The 20,024-nt window shown below is 40.1% G+C and overlaps 1 protein-coding gene across 1 annotated transcript in view; it reads right to left on the bottom strand.

Annotated features, from left to right (window-relative positions):
* The window catches only part of LOC132992124 (astrotactin-2-like), a 307,673-nt gene that overhangs the window by 8,813 nt on the left and 278,836 nt on the right, over positions 1–20,024 (bottom strand). The window contains exon 20 of the mRNA XM_061061275.1: positions 7,404–7,545. Within this exon, the coding sequence (XP_060917258.1) occupies positions 7,404–7,545 (142 nt within the window). The remainder of the gene's footprint in view (positions 1–7,403; positions 7,546–20,024) is intronic.

Genomic DNA, 20,024 nt, shown 5'->3' with positions numbered 1-20,024 from the left:
TTTGTGAACTTTAGAGGGGCTGGCAGACAGAATTTTGGACAGGGGCAGGCTAGCTGTTTCTTCCTTTTTTTTAAGTCACTTTGCAACAACTAGCTAACCTGCTGCTAGCTAGTTGTAGCCTTTGTAACAGACCGCCTTTAGAATTGTCTGAATTCTTTCATCTGACTCGCTACCAAAAAAGCAAATAAAGTTACTTAAAAAATACTCTGTATATAGTCTTGTAAGACAAATACATGTTAGCATAATGTAAATTTGGCTAAAGTGCATAGCGTAAACCTAAAGGAAAAAACCTAAAGGAATACATTTTGGTTGTGGCCAATGATGTGCAAGAGTGAGAAGGATACAGGTGATTTTATTGATTTTTGGCTGCTTAGTAAATGTCTCAGGACTGTCTACACCTTAAGATTACTTAATTTGTACTTATTATACAAATATAAAGAAAGCACTGGTGCTTTAACGTCTGGTGCATTAAGTGTAGTAATGCCTGAATATCCTTTCAGCTTTGTTTCACTGAAAGCAGCAAGACAGTAATGAGGTATGCAAAAAGCTGTGGCACTCATCCTTTGGACCACATGCATTGTTTTTCCGACTCCTGCCAAATTTTTGTAAAAGTGAATCTAGTATTGAGAAATGTTTGAGTCGTTATGAAAAACTGTAAGCTTTCAGCAGTATTTCCACAGAGCTACCACTGTAAAAACAACAGAACAACAGAGAGGAAACCACAAAACACAGTCAGACAAAATGAACAACTGAGATGGCATTCCAATTTCAAGCCCTTAAAGAATACATGGAAATAAAGAAATTAGTATATTATTGTTTGTACAAAACTTTATTTTCTTCCTAAACCCATTTGCTTTTTTTTTTTTTTTCAGACAATGTCTTTTGAGGGCTGCCCCAATGCTGTCCAATGATTGAGTTGTTTGTAACATGACCTGTTTGGACATAGCTTGCATAGTTTGTCTGCTCTTGTTATTCAGCGGGGTAGATGTGGTATTCCCCAAGAACCTCACAAAAGACACACGGGCCTCACTGGCTCCTCTGCCCAGCAAAACAATGCCAGCATGTAACAGTCACACTGTTTAAATTATGTGGCCACATAACGTGCAGATGGATACAATGAGGTAGGGGAGAAGAGGGGTTTTATCAAGGCAATTTGTTAAAAGTTTTCTTTGGGACCCAGGATGTGAGCTTGCCAGCCTTTTACTGCTGTTTTTTGGTGGGTTTTTAAATGGTTGGCATCAGTGACAGGTACTGTTTCCCTTTCCACACCCCCTAAAGCAATTACAAGATCATTATGTACTGTAATAAAGCTGTTACAGCCAGGAGGTTAAGCCTCATTGTGAGTCACCTTTGGAAATCTGCATTTTATTTGTGTAAAAAGTGGGATAACAGTTATTAAAAGAAATGTGTCATGTTACAATGAACAACACCCCTTTATGGCTTTCTTTATCATGCAAATAGAAAGTTCGACAGGAGTCTTTCACACTGTGAGAATTTCATTCATAGGCACAGATAGTAGCAGTAAAGGGGGTTGGATGGACAGAGTGTGGTGTCTGAGTATAGTACATGCACTCAGTGATGATAAAAATCGCCTGGGAGAACAAAGGAACTAGCCACATAACCTGCCATGAGAATGTCAAAACATCAAGTAACAGAACTGGCAAGACACACACAACCATCCCGGCCACCCACTAACACACACACATACGGATACTCTTTCTTTTGTCTCTTTATTCTTTCTATCTACATTGCTTGCATATAGCTCAACGCTGTCTAACCCCATCTCTAATTCAGGGCCTCTCACATCTATTCCAGGGCTGTCTGGCTCCCTTGGTTTTGAAAGCTCAGCAAACAATGAGGTGGACGAATGGCAGATTAATGTTTTTGTAAATTAACAATGTTGCCATTAAAGTAACCATTGTCTTCTAATTTAATGAGACAGTGGAGCGATGGCTGAACAAGAGATGACAAGGCGGAGAGCAGGGAGACAGACAGAGCAAGAGAGGATGAATGAGGGAAAGTGAGAGTGAGAGAGGATCAATTAGGGCAGTATTTTTGGCATGCCGGGAGAAGCCAGGGCAGTAGGGGATGCCTTTTCCATGACATCAGCGTTTGGACACACATCAGTCGAACCAGTCCACAAATCAATCACAGCCACATAGAATCGTTTCTCGCTGGCCTGAAGAATTTATGGCAGCTTACAGTATCTCATGACTTTGAAATCCTCAGATCTAAGTGGCATTAGACTGGTACAACAGCCCTAAATAAAATTGGTTTGCCTTCCATTATAAATGAGAAAAATTAGCTCAGCTCTGAATGATCTCACTCGCAGTTCAGCAGGACCCACAGTCCAAATGAATGCAATGATGAAAACACCCCATTAGAAGTCATTCAGCAGTTCTAAATGTAGGCAGCAGATATTTCTGGAGACTGAAATATTTCCAGAAAATAGACCTGACCATCTTGGAAACATCACATTGAACAGCATTCGACATAATCAAGCCACGATCAGTGGGCTTGTTGGGTAACCAGTGACAGGATTGACTACAATCACTGCTTCTGATTTTCAATCATATGTAGCTATATTATTCCTGGTGACTCTACTCACCGTCTTTCAACAAAGGCTTGAACTGTTTGAAGGAAAATGCTAGATTTTGTATCTATTTATGAATGAAGTGGGGGTGTTTCTGTTGTAAATATTCAATGAGGAAATTGTGAGAGAGACTGTTGATTGTCTTAGAATTTATTCCCCAGAGGTCAGACAACATTTTCAGAAAATTCATGGATTACAGAGTTTTCATGTCACAGTCTTGCTCATATTTGGTTAGAAGGTACAGCCTACATTTCTATTTGGGTACACTTCTAAAAGGCTAGATAGGGGACATTACCTAGACCTGTAAATGTAAGACTTATACATTTCAGTCTAAGCAAACATTGTTTCCTTTTCAGCTCACAACATACACGTGGCTCCTATCGAAATATAGGTCTACTGCTATGAGATGTCTTACACATACTGTTACATCTATACAGACCTAAAAGAAGTATTACCGTAATATGGTAGACAGATTTAAATGGAATATACACAATACTACCAAGATGAATGAATTCATGAAAATGCGTACTAACAATGTATCATTACCATCACTTAACCAACATAGAAACTAATGGGGTTTTCACACATTCCTGAGAATGCAACCAATCCAATTTTGAATCCCCACTTCAATGAAGTTGCGTCACACTTTTTTCTGCTCAACAGTATCTTCTTTTCCACTCTTTCTTTGATACTGTGAATATGCCCAATTACAAGTAGCATTGATTTAGAGGCAAGATGTCCTTATAGTGTTGAACACATCCACACCAGACAGGGAAACTTCAAGCTATGAGGGACAAATGTGAATAAGCAACACAGGAAAATATCAGAGACAGAGTGTCCTGAAATTTCTAGACATTTTCAGAAAAAAGCATGTGTCAGCTTAAGATACAGAAAAAAGGAGCCACTACTTCTGTTCTTCAATGTGACAAAAAATAATTCTGACACACTCTTGTTAGGGTATCATAAGGCATTCCAAATGCAGTGAAGGGCTCCATGACAATTCAGTGGGTCCATTAAAAAAGGAGAACCTGATCAATCCAACACAACATTAATAACACAAGAAGAAAAGTTTGGCTGTTTACCAACTTTAAAAACCATCATATTGGTTCCCCTAGTTTTTGACTTCTTCACACAACTTTCTTTAGATTTTTTTCTGTCCTTTTACATATTGGTTTGTGCTCTTATACAAATTCTGTAAGTATATTCAGCTTTAAGACTTCATCTTTAGGCATCAATGGTCCCATCAAACTGCTACATCGTACCCGGTCCATTTATACTTGATTGATTGTTATACTGTTTTAAATTCAGCTTTAAACATGAGGTGTGTAACTTTTCATGGAGAAAACAAGGTTTAAGTTCACAGGAGTACATTGGGACCACACCAGCTTTGGTCATGATCAAGTGTATAGCCAATACCAGTAAAAGGCCTTATCAGTCTCTTGATTAAGACAAGAAGGGCTGGCTGCGAACAGATGTGCCCTCAGACGTAATTCCGACGTAAATTCAGCTCTTATCAGAGAAACAACACTGTGGAGAATGCCTAAACAAAGATAACACTGCAACAAAGTTGGATGTTAGGCTCTTGTTGCAGGTTTTTTGTTAGTGGAGTCATGGCTTCTACCAATCAAACTAATAGTTATTCTCTCACTTTTTGTCCTCCCCTGCCAAAGCCTTCAGTAAACTCAAAATTGTTATTTTTCCTTTAACTAAATAGATATTAATTGTGCTTTACCTTGGCCATCAGCCTCTAGACATGACTGTTGACTGCTTCATTTTTATTACCCTTTTCTTTTGTTTAAATACTCAGTTTCTTAGAAGTTCTCTATTGCGTCAGAAACAGGAAAATCTATCCAAACATGTGCTTCTCTGCCCTTCCCTGGAATCGATCTGTTATGTAAATCTGACAGGCTCATTAGCTACTGCATACTCTGTTTATGTTAGAGGAATTAGAAAACATCTCATGGAACCTATTTAACTGTTATAGCTGTGTAGTTGGGAGACATTAAGTTAAATAGCTTGTTGGTATTGCTCTATTAAACCATCAATCACATTCCCTCTGGCTTAAATACACATACACACCCACTCATATTGCAATAAAAAGGCCTCACCTGTATCCCCGCTCTGCCAGTGTTTGACACAACTAAATAAACTTAACTTGAGGTCACTTTGGGGGCTAAATGAGACGGCTGTTTTTTAATCTTAGGTTATATCATACACCATCATATAATATGTGGGTATGATTTTTCTATTAACCGGAACCCTAGCATTAACCCTTTATAGTAGGTAAGATGTGGGTTTGTGTTCTTTAAAATTATCTGTTTGATTTGCATTTAATTTCCGACAATGCCAATGTTTGTAACCCATGAGGAGGGCAGGAATGCGACAACCGTGACATATTTCAAACGTAGTGTTTTGTAAATTTTACTGGTGCAGCGTATGAATACAAAAAATGTTTTTGGATAACGTTTCCCATAGATTTCAACCCTGGCTGCTTTCTTTTAGAAGGTTCGTATTGGGACTCCCAAAACAAGCCAAGGCCACCAAATAGCAAGGGCATTAAAAACACAACACAGCTAACAAAGCCTGAGAGGACAGCCAAAAAGCTGAGAGGACAGTGTGTTTCATATGTCCAGTGACAGCCACAACAACATCTGTGTCCTGTCTAGCTCACTCATTATTGCTGCACTTGCAAATTTGTTTCAAGATGTAGAGGGAGATAAATAGTACTCATAGGAAATGCACTAAATACCCAGTGGGAAAAAAAAAAGTTATCACCTTCTGAAATTGAAAATAAAAAAATTCTAGTTTGAAGAGCAAGGTTTATTTATATAGCATCATTCATACCCACAACCTACATATCACATTGAGCGAAACAAAGGCCTTCAAGTATGAACTGTATTAACACTGAAGATAAAAAAAAAAGAAAACAAAGAAAATCACATTAAGCAAAACATTAGACGTTAAAATAAAAAACATTATATTCAAATATCCTCCTGGTCTCTGCACCTAAAAGTGTAAAATTAGGGCTCTGCAGTCTCTAGACCACACTAACCGAGAATAAGACATACCCAAGACCAGAGTGCTCCAAGACCGAGACAAGGCCAAGACATTTATGGATCGAGACCGAGTTAAGACCAAAGCAAGGCAACACCGAGACATGACCAAGACATTTAGGGATTCGAGACAGAGTCAAGACAAAGACCAAGGCATGTCACTCACTGAGACCGTAACACCGGGAAGGTTGTGTCCGTAATCAGGACACAAAAACAAAATTATGAATGAAGTGAATTTATTTGTTCTTTTAGAAAGGGGTGTTTTCCTTGTAGTGATGACCTGGAAAAAAAACCCATCAGTGGTGGTCTTGATTTTAAATCCGGATTTCCTCCAGTCCAAGACCGAGTCAAGACTGAGTAAAAATTACTCAGTCTTATTAATTATTTTGATTCCGAGACGGGACCGAGACCTTCAAAAAGTGGTCTTAAGACCAAAACTGATCTCAAGTACTACAACACTACTAACGACAGAGCCTTACTTATCAAAGGACACAGATTCACCTGCTGGTTTCGCCTTAGCTGCCCTGGACCCAGCTAATTGGACCCCACTAATTCTTTCTGAATTAGTGCCTATTGGCATAACCGTTGTGAAGCCAAACAAAAGTGTTCTCTGGAGTTTCACCAAACATCTTCTTCGTATTTACTTCAGAGAATAAATTTAGTGCAGAAACTTCCTGAAACTTTACACCGACAAAGAGTCCTCTGATCTACGTCTAAAATTCTTCTTGTTTGGCTCTGCAGTTTCCCTCACCACAAGTGCCTACAAGTTGGATATTGGTGGCTGCCATAGGCCACACCTTCAAGTGGCTGCATTAGGAAGGTACAACTGAATATCTTGCTTGCTAATGGAGACTCTGGTTCTCTTTGGAACGTGGTTTTTTGAGTTTCCACCAATTTGGTATTTCTCATGCTAGCAAATTTGGAAACAGAGATGGTCCAGCTTACTGGCAATGCCCTACCTCTAGCTTTCACACCCTCTGCACTGAAAAAGGTGACCGTCCATGTCCAAAAAACACTTTTTTGTAGTTACAATGCCCCATCAGGTAACGTCCAATGACACAGCTAGTGGTCCAAAGTTCCTTCTTCAGGCTTAAGCTTACTGGGCCAAATGGGTAAAGATCCAGCCAACAAGCATTCGCCTGAGGGCTCCATTGCCCCAGCATGGGGCCTGGGTTGTCTTATCTAGGCAAGCCTGCCTTTTTAAAGTTATTAATATAAAGATTGCCCAGATTGCTTTTACACATGCATGAAACTTCCTGAAATTTCTTTGGGTGAGCGCATGCGTGAATGTGTGAGATCTTCCTGCCAGCCCCTAGTAAATATTTTGCCTGAAATTGGGGTGAGCTGATGTGAGGAACGCAGCAGGAAAAATTCTGACCGACAGGGATAGTCTCTCACTGTGAGCTGCTTGTGTGAAAAAGCAACTCAGGAAGTCTTTTTTCTGGAAATTTTCAAGAGTGCATATATGACTATGTTACCTTTATGTAGACCCTGTTAGGAGTCACAAAGTCATACGGGGGAAAAGGCTCTATTCTGTATTCTTTTTTTAAATATACATATTGAGTTCTGGAAATAATATGGGGACTTTCCATACATCAAAGACCAACGCATGAACCTTTGAAACTATTTCTGTACTAATTGCAACACAATACAATTTATGACTCATGTTTATTCATACTTTGGAATAATAAACAGCCACAATAAAATCAGAATTAAACCAGCTTAGTAAACTTGGCAGAAGGCATGTGCATACTTACTTGTAGAGACTGTCGGGTTCCAGGCACTTGAAGACCACTGAATATAACACAGAGTGAGGATGTTCCCCGCTCCTCCGTCCCGCAACAACACAGGGTGATCCCAGTCCAGAGAACAGATCATCCATCAAGCTCAGGACCTCACCTGGAAGAGAGATGAAATAGGAGCAAAGAAGAAAGGACGGTGGGGTTAAACAAGGACAGATTAAATTAAGTTAAAGTTCTTACAAAACAGACTCTTTAGAAATGTAACTTATACAGTATTACAAACTACGATACGTTTTGCCAAAAAAAAGAAGAAAAGGGGAAACTGTCTTTCAACATTTCTTTCATCTATTGGTCTTTGTCAAACAAAATAAGGCCTCATGTATTGTTCTAACACATGTTTCAACACAGGAAAAAGAATTGTGCGCAGCTTTGTCATGAATACATTCCCAGTTGTAGGAAAGCACCTTTTTCCTTATCAACGATTGTACCGTTTGCTTCGGCATGTGTTTGAGTTTTACCTCTGCCCGGTCCAGTGGGAGCCATTTCCCAAGCACCAAGCTCAAGGCTAAATTAAATATGACTTTTTACTGGCAGCTTCCCATACACACTACATTATAGAACTGTAAGAAAACAGGATTTCTTTCTTTATGGGCATATGGTAGTGTTACAATGATATCTCACTGAGCACCCTCGCCTCTCACAAAACACTACTTCACAAGTTGTGAAATATCTTTCATGTCAGCTAACGGGAAGGCGAGCGACGCACACTTGTTCATTTAAACACACACACACACACACAACGCCAGTTTCCAGTGCTCATGGGGGTGATGGAAAAAAAGAGGGAGCTGTCAAAATAGTTTAAAAGCTCTCAAACGGTTGGATTTCCAACTATTTCTACACGAGGTAAAGGGCAGCTTAGTTTTAGCTTATGATACATGGGCCAACTTATAAACAGAGGGAGTAAGTCTGGCTGCTAGGGCACAAGGGGATGGTAAGAAAAGGTTGCAGAGGAGAGGAAAAAGGACTGCACAAATGAATGATTTGACCTTTTCACAGAAAGAGCTCTGTGTATAGGAGGTTTTCCCCAAACACATTCCTGCAGTGTTGCAGGTTTGCTCTTTCGAAGATTTTTTGCCTTTTTTTTTTTAAAAACACAATTCTGATTTCAATTCGGATGCATTTATTCTAAAGTGAAGACCTGCTAAGGGCTGATAAGAGGGGCTGCCAATATGTCTTACTTTGAAATCATCATCTTTTTGTTTTGATTGTAGATTAATGTCAATAGATGCAAATTAAGGATTATTGTGTGAGCTCGACAGTTCAATCTGGAATTCCCTTTTGTTTCGTTTCACTGTAAAAAACATACTGTATATCATCATTGACTTTCATTTTAAATGTCCACCAGCACACTGTATCTATATGTTTTGATTACTTTTTAAACAGATCTATGTTTGACATCAGAAAATTAAGAAATCCAGACCTTTCACATAGAGGTGGGGAAAAAAAAAGATGTATGTCTCAAAGATGACTGGTGTAGATCGTGAAGTATGTACTAATTCAAAAATAGACTTTGAATCCATGAATCCAGAATCATTTTGAATCAAAAATAGATTGTGAATCGAATCGTGACCCCAAGAATCAAAATCAAATCAAATCGAATTGGAGACACCAGCCCTACTTTAACATATCTACAAATATAACATACAATCCAGGTCCTAAGCCTATAGCTGGTGCTTCCCATTGGCAAATTGGCTTAGTGTTTTTAATCAGCACCATCTTTAAAGTAGTAAGTGGCAGCTATACTTATTCAGAACTGTGAACCAACATTTTTTGCTGTGTGTTAAGTTTTTTTTTAAATCCTGTTTGACACCATGGCAATGCAGGTGTAAAGATTTGTTAATTGTCTTGCAGTTAGTGTACAAGGGAGGCTTAGTAACAGGCTGAACAATAAATCATCCAAAGGAGACCACTTAATCTTTTCCAAAAAAATACCTGATTGAACGATCTACTCAAGACTGACCGTTGACGTAATTTGGCCTGCGTTCATTATGCCTTTTAAGTCTATTCCCCCATCTTTTATTGCGAGCTACAATGTGAGGAATGCCAACTAAATGCCAGATTTCTGCTACTTCACAAAGGCTAAAAGTAGAAAGAGACAGCTCCAAATACAGCGGGGAGTAAAAGGAGGGTCAAGAGAGAGAAGACAAACAATGGGAGAGGAAAGGGGGAAAAAAAAGGCCGGTGAGTGCTCTGATGTTTTATGAATTTGGATGTGGTCACGGAGAGGAATGATGATGTCAGTGGATGTTTTGATAATCAGAATAAATCAAGGATCTGATGCGTGACTAGAGAGCAGTTCAGGGGTAACCGCTTGTGAGCTGATGTATGGAATTATAACATAATCCTGACTTCAAGAAAATCACAAAATGAAGAAATCAAATGGCCGACATACTTGCTCATGCTTGTGTAGCATAAAGAGTGAGCTAATCAATGGCTTCTCTTTGATTCTCCGACTGAAAGGCTTAATATTTACCATTGCTGGGTCACAAGTTTTGATTTCCTTATACAGCCCCATTTTTAATATGTGGACATACGGATAAACATACACATTGATGGAATCGTGCACACAGCTTCTGAAAAAAAGTGGAAGAGAAAGGAGGAGGAAAAAATTACGAGCTAAAATAAGTTGTTGCCACTTCCATAGTCCGAGTGCTGCGTTCCGTCAGAGCTACGGTTTTTGTTCCATCTGATGTCATGTGCCCTGCCCCACTGGGTCCGTTTCTTTAGCATGAGCACAACGGAGCGCGGCAATGAGCATCAGTACTCAAGGGGTTCACAAGATCACAGGAGAACTACAAGATGCTGCGGGAATAAAGAAAACAACGTGCATACAACATGTTGCTGTGTCTTTCTGTTGTTGATTTCACGATAAAGTGATGGGATATATGATCAAGAGTCTGCATATTGTGTTTTATTTTGAAATTGACCAAATGCTCTGTGCTTTCCTGTGTCTGTTTTCCTGTCTGGGACTATGTGCTCTGCTAAGCTTGACGCTTGGTTGCAGCGCACTAAATCGAAAATAGACTGGAGCGTTAGTGCCGCTACTTGTAAAGCTCCAGAGATGGACCGTAGCATGTTCTATGGAAATACGAGCATTGAATAGAGTTGGAGCGAACATCACGTCATAGTGTGGGGCGCTGACGGAGTGTGTGGAAATTGGCAGTTGGTGTGAGACTTGATTTGGGTATCAGAAGTGTTTTGGTTTCACTCTATAGTACAAATAGTATTGTCCTCTTGTGCATCATTGGACATTCAAAGTATGCAGGTAATCAGTTCATGTAGAGAGCACTTAAAAATAAACTTAGCATGACTACATCCATGTGTACCAACAGAGTTTGAAATATGTTATGTCTCCCATAGGTAGATATGAGAGAGGAAGCATTGGCTTTGTGAAGCTTAGTGACACAAGGCAATGTGTCATAATTGGAAATTACATGCGCTGTGTGAACACACCACTTATGTCCCTGACAGCACAAGGAAGTGCTTAAGTAACTCAGATCCATCTGGAAGACGGAACACAAGACAAGTGTCTTTGGTCTGGTCGTCAGTGGCACTTGAATGGCTTGCTGTGTAATTATCAATTTAAGGACTCAGCAGGAGAACACAGCATGTGTTTTAGTTCACTTCACAATCATATACCCTTACCTAGCAAACTATACCCACACATTCCATGGGTCAAACATTTTTAAACAGAGCCATCTGAAAGCTATAAACTGTTATGCAATTACGTACATATAAGAACAGTGAGCAGGCTTTTCAGGGGTACACAATGTACAATTCTGAGCACATGGTACAGCATCGGTTGTGGCTTTCTCTTTGTGGAGATGTCAGTTTGTAAGAGAAAAATGAGACTTAATTGCTGAAAAAAATCTTAATTAAGATAAAACATTGGATAAATGATTAAATGGTAAATCCACTTGAGCTTGTATAGCGCTTTTCTAGTCATCTGACAACTCAAAGTGCTTTTACACCGCAGGTCACACCTTCACATTCACACACTGATGGCAGAGGTTTCTATGTAAAGTGTCCATCAGAAGTAACTAATCCCATTCACACACTTTCATACGCCGATGACGAAGCAGCGGGAGCAACTTGGGTTCAAGTGTCCTGCCCAAGGACACATTGGACATGTGGCTGCAGGAGCTGGAGATCGAACCCCAGACCTTCCAGTTGAGGGACGACCGACTCTACCAACTGAGCCACAGCGGTAAGTTAAATGTCAATTAACATAAGCAGCTCTGTCGCCTCTCTCACATTTGCTGTGTTGTTACTGCTCAGAAAGTTTCTACATTTGAAATCCATGTTCTGTGTTATTGAAATTGCCTTTATGAGTCTGTGAGTCGTTCAAGATGTTCAGATAATTCTGGAGTGACAATTGGTACGGACCATAGGAGTCCTTGTCTGCTTCCTTAAAGGGCTGAATGGAGTATAAATCAACCCAAACTCTTGCAGTCTGAGCCCCACCTAAGAAAAAGCACAAATGAATTCTAGATTGAACGACACTAAATGTGTTAATCCTTTAAAAAATGGCCTCAACTTCAAACATATGGCAGCAACCGCACTCTATATCTCTCCTAATCAAACCACTGCTTCATTCAAAGTGGCGAAAGAGGAAATTCCAGCAACACTTGGTGTATAAAGTGTTTGAATCAGCAACACATGTTCGAACAAGCCCTGACAAAGGCAGCATGCTAAAACAGAACGGACTTGAAAATAAATATTGCTTTCTTGTATCCCAGTGGTAATCATTCATCACTCGCAGCCTCTGAGCATATGCCGGGATTCTGTGTACTTGAAAATCCTCCCTTTAACACTTTCTCGCTCCTGCTTAGCACATTTCTGTTGGAGATGAAGACGGAGAAAAATACCTGCTTTCGTTGATTATCGCAGGTGAGAAAGGGGGGATGGAGGAAATGACATGGGGTGATGAATTGAATGTGTAGTTTTCACACGTGCAGAATGGTGGTATGACTCAACTCCTAAACTTGTAGGGTTTCTTTTACAAGCCATTAGCACACATGTATGGGTATGTTTGTGGAAGCTTGCTCATTTTTACTGAGGGCCCTCAATCATCGACTTCCTCCAAGGTGGTAGCTTTTAACTGCTTGCATACCAATCTAGAATTAGTTAATAATACTGAAAATCAAACCCATTAACCAAAGGATAGGATATTTAAACCCACCCAGGAGCAGCATTTGCGGTTCTACCCTTCGGAGGGGTTCCTCAGGGGTAGGCCTGCGGTCCGTCAACATTTCTGTCAATACCGAAGCCAAAAAAGCACACAGCTGGCAAAAATTAAGGCCCCCGAAATTCTATTACGGTAAAAGCCATTTTGCGTGTTCTCCAGCTTACACGCCGATTAAAACCTCATGGCAAATGCCAGGTGACCTTTTTTTAGTAAGCAGAGAAGGGAACAAATAATAGCAAAATCCCGAGAACATGATGAGCCAGGCTGACCGACAGCATCCAGAAAGGAACCACTGGGATTTAAACACACACACAGTCCTCGTAACTATGATGTACTTTCAAACAAGTCAAGTACAGTTTATCCGTACAGACCAATGTGATATACAATGCCTCAAAGGGCTTTTCTGGCCCACAATATCAAAAGTGCCTGACCCAGAATCACCCAAAACTCTCTGAGAAGACGAGGAAAACCCCTTTGAAAAAGAATGCTGCATAACAAAACATGTGAGTGGGCAGGGGACGGGGAAATTCGTTGAGAGATTCTTTTTTCCGAGGGCAGCTTTGGGGTGAAAAGTAGACGTAGGGATAACCAAACAGAGTCACAGAAAGCTGCATAAGCAGAAAAATCAGAACATAACAGAAGGATTAAAATTCAATCCATGCATGCAGTTCAATGTAAATACAATACACTATGTTTAGAACATATAATGCACATTTACATGCACAACACATGTTCACCTTATTTGTCCTTCTGTGGCTGGACATGGAGACGAGTGTTGTGGCATTTCGTTTGATATTGGAAGCCAGACTTGCTTTACTGTTATCCCAGACATTCATTTCAATTACACTACTGAATTCAGGCATGGTGTAATTGCCTCAGTCATTAGCTGCGTGTGCATGTTTGTGTGTGTGTGTGTGAGTGTGTGTGTGTGTACAAGTGTGTGTGAGTTGAGAGTGAGAGTGTACGTGTAAACTCCCAAGGTCAGTGGGTTCACACGTTAGCACTTTTTGCAGAAAAAGTAAATTAGAAGGAAAGTGGCAGAAGAAAAAAAAAAAGCCACTGTAGTAAGAAACTGGTGATTCCACTTCTTTCTGAATGAATGCAGTAATAAATTGTTGTATTACGTGCACAGTCCATGGTTTAACATTAATAACACCTTAACTAATTCAGTCTTCCTGTTCAAGGTTCACTGATTGTCTTAATTGCCCCTGTGAGAGGGCAATTTGTTTGCCGTCAGCATTAAACATACATTAGTCCAGAAAACAATAAATACAACATTAAAAAGACACTAAATCCAATGGACAACCAGTACAATGGCTTAAAAAAACACAAGTATTAATTTAAAGCCAATGGCAGCCATGACAAATGTCAATATGTATATTTTGTATTTTTATATAAAACAAAAAAGGAGTTGTCATTGATATGACATTTTCTTAAAGCAACATTATATAGGAATATGGTTTGGTGAGCTTTGGCGCCCACCAAAGGTTTCTGAATACATACAGTATGCTGTTATTGAGGTACATTCAATAACAGCATATAATGAGGGCTAATATCTGAAGCCAGTCATTTCTTTTACATGAAATAAAGGCCTAATAACTAGTTATTGCAGCATAAATCTGTGTGACAAACTTGTTTCTGTAATTTGCTGCAAATGCATCTCAGCCTTTTTTCCAGTTTAAGTAATATATCATATCTACAATGACACCCTTCACGTCCTCAAACAAACCCCTCCCTTTCCCCTCTGTTTGACTGTTTCTCTCTGTCTATGTCGTCCTACTATCTGTCCGGCCGACTGCCCAGTGGATTCTTTTTTTAAACAAACAAAATGCAAGCTTTATATTGACAAACAAATCACATGCTTTATATTTCCTGTGGGCTGCCAAACCGGCGAGGGGCCTTTTCTGTTAAACTGTCAGCACTCAACCTTCAACTCCCAGCACTGAGCGTACACAACTTCACCTTCCTCCCTTCCTCTCTCTCTCTCTCTCTCTCTCTCTCTCTCTCTCCCTCTCTCTCTCACACGCACACACACACAGCAGACATTACACAGGTATACACAAGCTGTCAAATGGAACCTAATGCCACCTATGGCAGGAAACTCAAGGTAGAAAAGGGGGGGGGAGGGGGAACAAGACACATTTAATTGCGTCATGTGCGGGAGGGGGTTGCAATTGAGTTGTGGGGAAATAGTAATGGCTACCAAAGCAGATTATAAAGGTAGGAACAAAGCACTGTGGGAAATATTTCTCTCTAGGCAGGTTGAGCTGCACGTTATAGTCCAAGTTTTTCTAATCAGGTAGAGGGACATCCCTTTGGACAACCCCGCTGAGGCATTGTGCTGGCAGGAAGATGCATCATTTATTTATGAAAACTGTTTTTTTATGGTTTGAAAGAGAGAGAGAGAGAAGGCTAAAATAGACTGCAATGGAACTATGAGCATGTTCTTTGATGCAGATTTATGTGTTTAAGTGAAATTTGGATTTTCCTTATATGCATCTAAACGCTTATTTTTCATGTCATTAAAACGTGACAACAAAGTGTTGAACGGCTATTCTGGAACAGATCATTGAGAGTCCCTTGTCTTGTTCAGGGTGTAGAGTAGAGTGCCATGTGTCATCTCTGATACATGTTAACTCGCCAGCCGGGCTTCTTTTCACCTGACAACAAGGAGCTCCGGTGTTAGAATGTTATGTTGCACTTATTATTTTAGCAGGTATTCAGCTGTCAACCCAAGTACCAGGCAATTCAGAACGTATGAGTGAAAACTTTGATTTGCTTGTGGTGCTTGGAATCAAAGTCATCAAGATTGATTGTCTTGGAGGCAATAAATATTTACAGACTTCATGGCATTAATTCCATTGATCTCTATTAACACATCATGCATAAACATTGAGAATCTGTAGGTGTGGGATTAGAATATGGTATCAGAAGTGTTCTGGTTTTTCTTTTGGAGTTCAAGTACTATTGTCACAACCCTTAAGTGACATTGGCTGTATGTACTGTAGGAAAACAGTCAGTATGAAGACCAAAAAGGGCCTGAATGCATCAGCATTGCTGCAATCATGGAACCAAGAATTGTCCAATCAGGATCAAGTATTTAACACTGCTGTGTAGGAATGTCTATACACAGACATCTGCAGGCACGTGCAGGTAACCATATACTTTTAAGTCATCGTTTCTCAAAACAAACTCAACATATTCTCGCTTCTAAAGTATTGACTTCTGAGATGTTTAGTTGTTGAGCAGTGGGCGACAGAATAGCCAGTTCAGTTAAAATCTTACATCTTTATAATGCTTTGAGGATTAACACAAGTAGTAGTAAGAGTATCACATCAGAGCCTTGCAGTTATCTGAAATTAATCAACCTCCCTCAAGCTTATCATAATTGAGTTGAACCTAAAGTGACAATATGAGTCTGAATAAAATGAGTCTGAGTTAAACACAAGTTTTGCAGATGTAATCGAAAGATTTGATTAATACATTGCTTGATCATTGCTTTGGCAAATTTGTAGTTGAGCTTCCTCGATTACAACCTACAGTTATGTTTCTGAAGATGTTTTAGGGGTGATGTACTTAAGGTCAAATTAGGCTGAAATTCCAATGGTAAAAAAGTCATTCCTCATTAAATCTATTTTTCTAACTAATCTCCACAGTTATTAATGTGCATATATGTGATTGTTAATTTGATTAGAGTCATAATCAATGCCCTGCCTGTTCATCGGATTATTCGTTGTGGACCCCCATGGGTTCCTCTCCATGACTGTTTGGCGTGCTCGCTCTAACAACCTTAGAAAGATGTGTTGTTTGACAATGGGTTTCCCCTTCCGCCCTTTCTGCATAGCAAGAAATTGGGTCAGGTGTGGTAGTTCGTCACAGACTAATGGCCCCCTGGGTTCATGTCTATCATTTTGATGAGGCCCATGTGTGTGGTCTGTGTTTACTGCCCCCGGCTCCTTTTACTGTGGCTTTGTCTCCTCCTGTGTCCATACTTAGGACTAAGAATAGACCTGTGGGTGTTGACAGGCTGTTGGCTTGTGTCTTACTCTGATGCTGCACTGTATTGACTGGTCGATGTGCTGTGCCATCCTTCACCTGCTGCCCCACAAAGGCTGGTGGGCTCTGTTGGCTTTAGCTGGATTTGTGGAGAATCCTTGTGTAGAGTGAGCAATTGTTGCTTGTCTCTTGCACTCAGACCACACGACTTTATGTATACTTACATCATTCCCAAAGGTTGTAAATTACAGACACCCAGTCGGTCTGTTAGGTTGAGTTTTTTTGGGCAATGTAATGGCTCAGGTTAGGTATAACATTATGGGCTGGAAAAAAAACAATAACTCAACCTAGACTTTTGGTTTGACACACGACTGGCATCTTGGAGACAGCCCTCTGTTGTTTGGTTCATCCATTGCCCCTGACATCGACTTTATTGACTTCCTACTAGGTCACAAAAAGCACTTTCTCTGTGCATCTAATGTTGTTGAAGATCGGTTAACATTGGAGTTTGGCAGTTAGAACAAAGTTGCAAATCTTATGTGGAGCAGAAAACATTTTTTTTTTATTCCAACCATATAGTTCTATGACCCCAAGTTAAGCTTTCACTATTGAGTTGGCTTTTGTATCATACATGTGTCATCTTAGCTTTTTAGGACATGAATTTTAATCATGTTGATGTATGAATTGAAATGTTTATTTGAGGGATGGATAAAGTATTCGAAGAAACTTTCAGTATACTGAAATACCCTTCAACAACACTGTATTACTAAAGTCTAAATTAGCCTATTTATAATACCCGACATGTTTACATCGTCTCTGCTTTAAACATAGATTGGTTAGCCTCTGGTTCAAAGAGTGAAGCCAATTGGAAGTGTCTTAAACACGCCTTCTTTCTTGTAGCCAACTAGAGGTGACTTCACTGATTGCAAACACAGACTGTACAAAACAGTCTCAGTGACTCAGTCACCCATTGGTTTTTGGAAAGCCATTTTGGAGGCCATAGATGGGGATCACCATGTTAGAAAATCTATGTCCACCTAACTTTTGATCAGTCGAGAAACAGGAAAAGAGCTGGAACTGAGGCGGGCCTTAAGCCTCATGACAAACAGCTACACCGGCCCACATGTCAACTCAACTACGCACACATTTATGATTAATGCAAATGCATGCATAACTCTTAGCCTTCATAGAAATCTAAACACATTAGTTAAAATTCTTGATTTCTATCTTCTATTAAAGAAATCTATCGAGACCAGAAACATCTATAGAAATGTTTGGTTTCGGTACAAATTTGCATTTTAATATGGGATCCAATGGGTATGTTCCAGCTTTTGCAGACAGCCTCAGGATTTTGAAATGTAAGTGAAAATCTGCAGAAACATTTAAAAAAGTTAAATATAGGAGAGAAAACACCAAAATGGCGAACTCAAGGTTTCAAAAGGGGTGTTCCAAAAATCAGTGGTTTATGTCATGGTAGCTATGCCAATGTTTTTGCATTTATCAGGTGTACGAGAGTAAATCTAGACGGAACATAGCAAGAGCAACAGGTATTGCTAACAGTGTTAGCCGTGGCTAATAGGAGAACAAATAAATTAGCAGGAACAAAATATGACAAGGTTGATTTGAAGCTTGTCATTTGAGGTTTTTTATTTTTATTTTTATTTAAGGGAGTTGTACAATGAACAATGAACACATATTTCTCCCACTTGCTTGAAATTGCTAAGTGAGACAAATCAATTTCAATATAATGCCTAGATTTATTCAAATACATTTTTTAGCGAGCGACATTAAACAAAGATGAAGTCCAGTCCAACAGAAGTTCACATACCATATTAGGTGTACTGACACACACACACACACACACACACACACACACATACACACTCGTCTACATACGGGACCAAGGGAGTGTCCTGGTTATTGAGAGATTGAGAGACAAAAAAATGAAACCAGGAGAGTCTAGACCAATGACGACAAGTGAGACGGAGAGAGAGAGAGAGAGAGAGAGACTAACAATGTGTGTGTGAAGAGGCAAAATGGGAAAGGAAGCAAAAAGGGAAAGGGAATGCAGAAAGCCCTTGGCCCCCTGCCTGCAATCTGCAATCTGCTGATGGCGAGGCTCGTGACGAGGAGGTGCACAGCGTCCATTTTTAGCGATGAGGTCATCTTTAATTAACAAAACAAAGAGAGTCAGCTGTGTCACTCCAATCTGTTATCTGCACCCATGCTCAAGGACACAGTTTATCTCCATATAATTCAATCTCTTTGAATGAGGGCTTATCGACGAATCGGGGGGCATTCTTGGTCTCAACCTATAATGGAGCTGTTACATAAACAGGGTAGGGGGATACCGCTGACCATGCTTGCAGGAGAGAACGGGGGACATGAGGAGAGTAGAGAGGTATGAGGTATGTAAAGCAGAAGAAGATCCACATGTCATGTATTACAGTAAGTCGGCTGTGCGAGCACGGGAGGGGGGGGAAATGGAACTAAAATAAGGGGCAGAGATCAAATGGCTAATCTTCTTCTCAGACCAACAGTGCCAGCATTTGGTGACATCACTGCTAAGTAACCCCCAGTTCTGCTTCTGTCTGCGTGCCTCCTTTATTCCTCTACATTGTGATCCTCTCCTTTTGCCTTTTCTTTTCTGTCCATACTCTCTCTCTGTTCTTCTTCATTCGCCATCCATTGCCACATTTTCATACAATCTTTTCTCACTTTCCTCTTCCTGCCAATTTGTGTAATTCTCCTGCTCCTCCCGCCCCCCCACCCCATCCCCCTTCCCCCTGCCCTCAGTTGTTCTTCGTACCACAGAATCAGGTGTCGAGAGCCTCACAGGTTTTTAATTAGTGCTAAGTGTGTGCATTTGTGCGAGAGTTGTAGGAAGCACGGTGCTACGCTGATGAACGCATTCACGCAAAAGTGTCACCTCAGCAAAACTGTGATTTAAGGACAAGCCGCCCAAATCAGCAACTGACGAGACAATGGAGGGATTGTAAAAATGTGATAATGGAACCCAGTAGCCTTCTGAATTCATCTAATAAGAGATGTTTTTGGTTCAGCCATTTATTAGACAAATTTCAGAACACATTCAGAGCCTTCCATCGTGTTTTTGGGGACTGCTGGTCCGGGTCACAGGAAACAGTCTGACATTACAGTGAAGGTAAGCCACTAATGATGTCAATATAGACACATCAACGGAACAATTCCAAGGTGTTCACTCAGTTTCAAAGAGGATATTTTGGTAGAGGTTAATCATTTGGCTATGGTACTTTAACTGAAAACAGATGAGCCCCATATAATTGGCCAAGCAACGAACGCCAAAAGAAAAACATTCTTAAAGGGTTTGTTTTTGTCAGAGATTAAAAGCACAAATCAAAAGCACCAGTCCA

The sequence above is a fragment of the Labrus mixtus genome, chromosome 17 (genome assembly GCF_963584025.1).
Source record: "Labrus mixtus chromosome 17, fLabMix1.1, whole genome shotgun sequence".
NCBI classification, from domain to species: domain Eukaryota; kingdom Metazoa; phylum Chordata; class Actinopteri; order Labriformes; family Labridae; genus Labrus; species Labrus mixtus.
Note: the sequence above shows the minus strand (reverse complement) of the source record. Positions and strands in the feature narration are given on the sequence as shown.